The sequence below is a fragment of the Humulus lupulus genome, chromosome 7 (genome assembly GCF_963169125.1).
Source record: "Humulus lupulus chromosome 7, drHumLupu1.1, whole genome shotgun sequence".
NCBI classification, from domain to species: Eukaryota; Viridiplantae; Streptophyta; class Magnoliopsida; order Rosales; family Cannabaceae; genus Humulus; species Humulus lupulus.
Genome location: NC_084799.1, coordinates 89,009,902 through 89,018,798, shown reverse-complemented (window position 1 = coordinate 89,018,798; position 8,897 = coordinate 89,009,902). Strand labels below are relative to the sequence as shown.

Here is an 8,897-nt window from a genome sequence, read left to right as displayed (position 1 = left end):
AAAAATTGTTGTTTTTACGTTTTTTTTTATTTTATTTTTAAAAATTAGATATTTTTTGTTTTTCTCTTTAATTATTAATTAACAATCATAAATTTAAAAAAAAAACAAATTAAAATATGTGAAAAAAATGAGAAAATAAAAATAATATTTTAGAATAATTTTAAAGTGTCACATTACCTTCTTGGACTTTCACGCGATCATTTAAATTAAAAAAATTATATTTTGTTGAACGATGATTGACAAAAAAAAAAATAAGTACCAATGTAGGAGAAAAAATTAATACTCTTTTTCTCTCTCTCTTTTCTACTTTGTACCTGATGAAATTTAATACTCTTATTTTTTTTCTCTTTGCACATGATAAAATTGATTAAAAATATGAATACATGAAAAAATGTATTAATCTCATATAATGATACATGAATTTCCAAAATTAAAAATAAAAATAGACAAGAATGTGTAAGATAACCAAGAAAAAAAAATAGTAATTTTATGTTTGACAAAACAAGAAAAATCTAGAATTGACATTCCTACTATATTATCTTCATGTCATTAATTCGGCTCAAACATGATTTTTGTATAAGGAATTAACATCTCAATCCTAAGTTATGCATGCTTATTATTATAAATAGATAGATATTTAGAAACTAAAATAAAATAAAATAGAAAATTAGAATAAATATATATTTTTTATTTTTTTTAGAAATGTTGAATAAAAATAAGAAAATAAATAGAATGATTTAGAACAATTTTAGAGTTTCGCATCATTTTATATAAATATATATATATATATATAAATACTGATTTCAAATACAAAAATACTATTATTTTTAAGAAAAGGAAAAAGTAAAATATAACAGCAATTTAGGGGCATGGAGCAAAATGATCCATAATATTGTGTGAAAGTAAGTAAATGTCCATATTTTCAATTTTGTAGTAAAATAGCATAATCATCTATTTAATATCACATATTACTAAATATACCATTTAACAAATTACTATTTTATTCTAAATATTTTAATATTATGATATATGTATATTAGTTTTTATTTTTAAGTTATTTTGATTTTTTTTCGTTTTTTATGAGTTGTTGAATGATATATCATACCACAAAATATATATACTGAGTTGAAAAATAATATACCATCAAAACTTACAAAATTATTACTCAAAAGTGTATATACTATGTTAACAAAATTATATACTACCATTAAAATTTATATACCATGATACAAAATTATATACTACCACTATGTATAATAAAATAGAAATTAAATATGATAAAAAAAAATTATATACCATACTACAAAAAACATATACACTAGTTGGAAAATAATATACCAACAACCTATAAAAAACTTAAAAAATCAATATAACTTTCAAATAAAAACTAATTAAACAAAACTAATATACATATACCACTATATTAAAGTCATACAGTCCTAAATAAATAAATTATAAAAAAGGATAATTTAGGTAATCGACAATGTAAAAGAGTCATTTATCTACAATTTTAAAAATGAGGACATTAACTTCTTAATGGTTTTATTTTAGGCCATTTCATATGATTTCTCCTACATCTAACTAATCTTTATCATTTTTTATATACAATGAAGATACGTCTTTATCATTAATTGTGATGGGCCTTACCACGACAATAGACTTCTTTACTAAAAAAATCAAGATGTCTCTTGTGTACTATAATACAAGATGTAACAAAAATTAAATTTCAAATCTACTACTTATAGAATGTCCCTAAATGTACACGAGATTTCTTATGGTGACTAAAATTGTTGCCAATTGCCATCGCTACTTTGCTCTCCGAAACCGCATTCTTGAAAGAAAAAGAAAAAAAGGGTACAACTCTTATTTCCATATTATGAAATTGGTAAAGGACGAAGGAAAGAGCCTTTGATACATTTTCACCAGTACCTAGTTTAAAGACATCCTTTCATCCCTAGAAATTAGGAATTGGTATTTATCAATTTAATGGTGGAAAAAAAAAAAAAACACTTTCACTTGATTCTATATCATAGCATTAGATACAATTAACCTATTCAGTTTGCAAACTGAATCATTTTTAGAAGTATAAAACCGAGCAGAGATAATATTTTGAATTTGTGTCTATCTTTTAGAATTTCCAGATGTATTCCTATTGTTGACGTAGTTCCTCAATGAAGGGGACTGAGTGAGACCCTCAGGAGAAGCTATAGCACTTTGGTTTCCAATCTTCTGTTGCATTACTCTTCTTGCTACATAACCTCTAACCCAAGGAGTCACATCCTCATTGATCTTAATCATGATGAAGAAGATCATCCTGTAGATGACAATCATGCTGAACAGCACACTCAGGTCCACCCACTTAGATCGGTTTGTGTCTATCTGGAAGATGTATTCCAGGATGAACTCGCCCGATATCTTGGGCTCATTCGGCGTTTGGTTGTCGAACATCAACCCTGCAAGATCATTTTGGTATTGTCCCTGGAAAGGTGAAACATTCTCTGTGTTTTAGTAGTCATCAAGGGAACATTTCTTTCTTTGTTTTTTTAATGTTGACAATTAACAAGTTTACCTGTAAAGCCCAGAAGTGGAAGCTGATGTATGACATTGGATAACGCCAGAAAGGCTTTGGGATGTCATTGGGGAGTCTAAAGTACCCTGACACTAGCATGAATATACCCTGTAATCATGTGTAGAGTGACCACAAATAAGTGACCAACATTTATGAACATGTGTAGTCTTGGAAGTACACATTTTGCAGCAAAGCAGATAAAAAGTAACATTTTTTTCATATTTGGGTACGAGTAAGAAGGTCAGACCTGAATTCCAGCTCCTATGATAATTCCCATGAGGAAGTTGGGGATAATACTAGCGATGGCCATCATCAAGCTCTCAACCACGGTGACACTTGCATAAAGGCACAACACAAAGAAAAGATAGTGCAAGAAACCAGGATGAAGATGTACCATGAAATAACATATGGTTCCAGAGAGAAAGGTGATCAATATAAGGAATGGCATTGCTGAGAGTGTGTTGCTGATGACGAAGGCACAAACACCGTAGTGCCCATTCAGCCTCTCTCTTTGGAACACCTGATTTGGTAAGGAAATATTAAGATGTTAGTTGTTTTTAAGTAAATGTTGTTAGCTTAGAGGCTCTTGTATTGGGGTTTTGATGAGACTGTTTATGTTTACCTTCATATCCTCCACAAATGAAGGGAAGCCACCTATTGACATGAATGTAACAAATCCGAAAACAAAAGATGCACAAGAACCCCTTGCCTGCACAAAAGCAGATATCAAGATCTCATATGACATAATCTAAAAAGGTAACAGATACTCAATAGTGTTAAAAATGCTTTATAAGTATGAATTGGTATACATACCAGGATTGAATTGTAACCTGTTCCCACATTCAAATAGATGGTTCCAATACAAATTGTGACAACAAGGTAAATCACAAGTCTGAGCCAGTAATAACCAAAGTCTCTTGACATGTTGATGAATGAACGCTTGGTCAACATAAAGGATTGCATCAAGAAACTAGCCTGACTTCCTCCTGAATCTAGCACATTTCCTTTCTATAAAAACATGTTGAAAATGTTGTCTGTTACTGACTATTATTTCCATAACTGGTGCAAGAAATATTCCTGAAAATTAAGTGGGATGGGGAGTCTTCAATTGGTCAAAAAACAACACTTACAACTTTGGATATCTCCTCAACTTTTTCTCTAGCTGCATAGCCATATTGAGAAGTTCGATAGTTTTCAATGAGAGTTCGTATAGCCTCAGTAGTGGTAATCTTCTCTAGAGGATCATCACTTGTCTCAAACTGAAAATAAATTGGCCAAGTCATTTAAACAAAGTTGAAGTTTAGTACATGAGATGAGAGTCAGCATAAAATCTAGTACGTACCCTCAGTTTCATGGACCCTTTCAAAGTGGCCTTTACTTTGTCAAAGTCGGAATTAATGCATCGTAGAAAATGATCAGATGGGTTCCTCAAAGCAGGGCAAGGAAAGCCAGCTTGGGCAAAAAACTACACAAACCAATCAATGTAAGAAAGACCATATTCACACTACAAGTCCATCAAATGTGCTCAAGGAAAAGACAAATAAGCACTAGTTTTGTTTTGGCTCCTTGCCTCGTATGCATCACAAGCCTGGCCAAAATAAACAGTTTTACCACCAGAAAGTAAGTACAGTCGATCAAATAGTTCAAAAACTTCACTGCTAGGCTGGTGGATTGAAGCTATTACAGTCCTGCCATCTCTTGATAAGGCACGTAACGTTTGTGTCACAAAGAAAGCCGAAGCACTGCACCAAAAAGAAAATCCAAAAATCAATCAAACTAGTTATATTTGCAATCATATATATAAATCTACAACAAGCCAAAAATTCCTTCTAAGAACAACAAAATGACAAATTGGCACACTATACTAAAAAGTTCCCAACTTCCACGCAAAAATGGGCTAAAATGAAGGAATAAAAATATCAAAAACAAAAGGACCACCTATCAAGCCCACTAGTAGGTTCATCAAGGAAAAGCAATCTTGGTCTGGTCAAGATTTCAAGAGCAATGCTGACTCTTCTCTTCTCTCCCCCACTGATCCCACGAAGATGCCAATTTCCAATAACAGTGTCAGCACAATCTTGAAGACCCATCTCTACTATGGTACTCTCAACTAGAGCTCTCTTTTCTGACCATGCCATCTTATCGGGTAGACGGAGTTGAGCTGAGTAAGAGATTGTTTCTCTAACTGTTAGTGTCCCAATCAAGTTGTCATCTTGGGTCACATAGGCCTGAGATATATACAAGATAACATATTATACATTTATATAATTTTTCTTCACTAATAAGCAATAACAACAAAACTAATTCTTCTGTAGGCCCCATATCATTAGTAAAATAATAAGATTTAAGGTAAACCTTGACATTTTTTTCTTGTTGATTTTCGTAAAATTTTGTTTTTAGGAATATTGTGTTTTCTTCACTGATTAGTAGTTGTACTAAAATAGTATATCTATCTTATCCTTACTTTGTATAAAGTTTCAATTTTCCTTCTTTTCATTACGGATTAGTAAGTGTACTTAAATAATGATTAGACTAACTACAATATATATATATATATATTGAATACAATAAACAAGATCGAGCAGATTTATCTGAAAAGCAAGACAAAACCTAGTGTTCTTCATGAGATAGAGATCATGATAACGAAAAATAAAAACTAAAGAAAAAACACTCACTGCAGTTCCATAAGAGAGCTTTCTTTTACGACCGTTGAGAAGTACTGAACCTGAGAGGAAGGCATTAGTGGCCAGGCGACTAGAGAGAGCGTCAAGTAGTGTAGATTTGCCTGAACCAGAAGGACCCATTAGAGCGGTAAATGTTCCAGGCTCGGCATAGCCAGTGAGACCTTCTAGAACCTTCTGGGTCTCCCCGTTACTGAGGGTGACCGTGACGGTCAGATCCTTCCATGTGAGCCTAGCAGAAACATCTCCAAAAAACTCTGTATTAGTCGTCTCCTTCCATAGAGTCTCACTCAGTGGGCTCAATCCACAACTGGCCACCAACCCATTTCCTCCTGGCTTTCCTGCCTCAATCTCCATCATAACATGGTTCGCTTCAGAGTTTCTCGTCTTCTCAGTCTCGTTATAACCCATTTCAAAACTCTAATGAGTTTTTTTTCTTTTTTCTTTTTCTCTCTCTGTACTCTACTACAGGTAAAAGCAAGCAAGACCCAGAAACGAAAATCTGCTGGCTATATATATAAGAAGGAAACGAAGGAAGAAAATACGTGAAGGAGAGAGAAAGAGAGTAGAGAAATAGGTATCGTGTGAAGTTTGACCAAAGAGGAGGAGATTTTAATGGGGCATGCAAAAAGAGCCTCCAACACCAAAAACAATGCTTGCCCTTTTGGTGTGACAATACGATTAGTGGTTTTTCAGGGTGTTTACGTGGTATGCCATTAGAGTGTTTTGGAGGTTTAGCTGCAATATGAACAAAAAAACAGAGGAAGAAGATGAAGAAAATGTTATCAAGTGAAGTGAATCATCATCAGCTATGATATTTTTTTTGCTTTGTTGTGTTTTAAGTTTTGGTCAATAAATGAGTTTTGGTGGGCGCTGTTAGGAGCATTTAATGCGAGGACCGACCCTTCTCATTATTTATTAACATTTTTTGGATTCGACTCTGCGTATGTGTCTTTCTCTTATCTCTCTATTCTCTCTAAACTGGTTGTTGCACAATTTAACTCTGTCAACTACTTTCTTCACACGTTGAATTTTCTTATGTTAATACAATTGTTAGTTTTAAATTTTAATGTTACGTAGTACGTGAAAGATAATGGTAGTAGGTATATTTCACTTTTTATTTTTATTAAAAAAAGAAGAAGAAGAAAATATCGGTTAAAAATATGTAAATAATGTTTACTAACTATTAGTGCGTTTAGAGCATATGAGAATTTCTATATGTTTTTTAGGTTTTTTTTTTTTTTGGGCAAAATAGTCTATTTTTAAAGTTGTTTTGCACTTTAATAATTCTTTACAAAATAACATCTCATAATTAAGACAGATGATCGAAAATTTAGATAGGTGATCGAAAAATTTAGACAACTGGTCGAATTTTAGATACATGTCATTTTACAAAAAAATTATCAAAAATAGGCCAGAGTGTAAAACTACTTAAAAAAAAAATGTTATTTTCACAAATTTCTCTATTTTTTATGATGTTATTTACTTAAATGGATTGGTAGGGTACGCAATTCATTTTTCTTTTGTTACAAAGGCATTTGTATGATTTGTTCCGGTTATCACTTTTGTTCCTATATTTTAAAAAAAAAAAAATTTGCTTTAGTCTGTAAAAATAAAAATATTATAACTCAAATTTTTATATTCCAAATGTAGATTATAGTTATAACATCTATCTTATTAGTTTTATTAGTTTTTTTCAAATCTATGAATAATTTATGAGAAAACAAAAATAGAGTTTAAATATTATGTTTGTATAAAAATAAATAAATAAATATTTGTGCAACTAACTATTTGAATCATATTTTCAACATCGTAAATTATTCAAAATAAATTAAAAAATTGATAAAATATCTGCTATAACTATAGTATACATCTTCCAATAAACAATTTAGATTATAATTTCTAACTGTGTCAAAATACAATAACGACAAAAATATCCCCATATAAAAAAAATCATAAACATATATATGTTTGTTTTGTTTATCCTATTGGATGATAGTACTTTTTTTTTCTGGCAAAAGGTCCCATTTGAAATCCCCCTTAAAAAAATCCCAACCCTCACTCAATTATTAAGAAAATAATTATAATTAATTACAATTTTAGAAACATAACAAAATACTTAAACATTTATAAAATAATAATTCTCATAATCTCATTAAAAATATGGCATATTATATTAGTTGAGTAAAAATTAGTTTATAAGAGCACTTTCAATAGTTTCTTTATTTTATTTTTAAAAGAGAAAATATCATTTTGGCTCTTGTGTTTTTCCCGAATATGCAATCGGGCCATGTGTTTTGTTAAATGACAATTCAAACTATGTGTTTTACAAAATGGATCAAAATAGTACCCCTAGACCCGATTTTGGTCAAAATATTTTCAATTATAAGATCAATTCTCGGGTTGTTAGTGATGCGTTGAGTTCAGAGAAATAGAAAAAGTGGTCGATGAGCTGAGAATAAAATATTACATTTGAAAATTGTTTTGACCAAAATTGGGTATAAGGTATTATTTTGATCAATTTTTTAAAACACAGTCCGAATTATCATTTAACAAAATACATAGGTCGATCGCGTATTTGAGAAAAACATAAGGACTAAACTGGTATTTACTCTTTTTTCTAATTATTTTATATCTAACTTTTGAAAAACACCATCAGTTATCTATTTTTTTATATACATATATTTCAAATATAAAGAATGACAAAATAAGATATATGAGAAAGAAAGAAATGTTATTTAAAAAAAAGGACAAAATATTTCCATTGAACTATAATACTTGTAGACTTTTGCTCTCTGATTTTTTTGGTATAACAAAAATACCCCCAAAACATAGCACTTGTAGACTTTTGCCTCTTCCATTCAAAACAAAATGGTTTGATGATGCGGCAGTTAAAAAAAATATTTAAAAAATATTTTGTATTAATTAATTAATTTTAAATTAGGAAAAATAAATAGAAATCATTTAAAACTAAAAAATTAATAAAAACTTATTTTTAAATTTATTAAATTATATATAATCCAATAAATAAAAAATCAATGAACATAAATAATTTTTAATCCAAATATAATTTTTTTTTTAAAAAAAAACTAAACTCAATATTTCTAAACTAAACTATACTTTGAACTAAACTAAACTAAAATCTTTAATTTTTTGTTTGATTTTTTTTTTCTAAATGTGTTTCATTATCTACATTTGAAATATAGATTTAGTTGAGTTATTAATTTAATTTAGTTTAGAAATATAGATTTTAGTTTTTTTTAATTATATTTGGATAAAATTAATTTTATTTATTTATTTGATTTTATATAATTTAATAAAGATAAAAATAAGTTGTTATTAATTTTTTTATATTTTAAAATAATTTTTATTTATTTTTTCTAATTTAAAATCAACTAATTATTAAAAATAATTTTTTAAATATTGTTTTAACTGTCACGTCATCAAACCGTCACTATTTTGGACAGAAATGACAAAAGCCTACAAGTGTTATAGTTCAGGAGGTATTGTTGCCAAGTAAAAAAATTTAGAGGGCAAAAGTCTACAAATACTATAATTCGGGGAAAAAATATTTTGTCCAAAAAGAAACCAAAGGAAGAATGATATTATGTAGACATGTAGATAACACATATTGTAGTAATATGTTA

At 29.4% G+C, this 8,897-nt stretch overlaps 1 protein-coding gene across 1 annotated transcript; it reads right to left on the bottom strand.

Annotated features, from left to right (window-relative positions):
- Window positions 1-1,840: 1,840 nt before the first annotated feature.
- On the bottom strand, window positions 1,841-6,072 carry LOC133788437 (ABC transporter G family member 11). Its single transcript, XM_062225920.1, has 10 exons — window positions 5,245-6,072; window positions 4,508-4,797; window positions 4,140-4,311; window positions 3,912-4,034; window positions 3,700-3,828; window positions 3,383-3,577; window positions 3,192-3,278; window positions 2,817-3,089; window positions 2,570-2,677; window positions 1,841-2,478 (listed from the first exon to the last, which is right to left on the bottom strand). Exons 1-10 carry the CDS (start codon window positions 5,659-5,661, stop codon window positions 2,122-2,124), a joined length of 2,151 nt encoding a protein of 716 aa, XP_062081904.1. The 5' UTR covers window positions 5,662-6,072; the 3' UTR covers window positions 1,841-2,121.
- Window positions 6,073-8,897: the final 2,825 nt, after the last annotated feature.

Excerpts from the sequence above, each read along its gene's own strand:
- LOC133788437 (XM_062225920.1), bottom strand. The coding sequence starts at position 5,661 with ATGGGTTATAACGAGACTGAGAAGACGAGAAACTCTGAAGCGAACCAT. Across the intron at positions 4,312-4,507 it reads CCTACTAGTGGGCTTGATAG|TGCTTCGGCTTTCTTTGTGA; the intron begins GTGGTCCTTTTG and ends TTTTTGGTGCAG. Across the intron at positions 3,090-3,191 it reads CATTTGTGGAGGATATGAAG|GTGTTCCAAAGAGAGAGGCT; the intron begins GTAAACATAAAC and ends TTACCAAATCAG.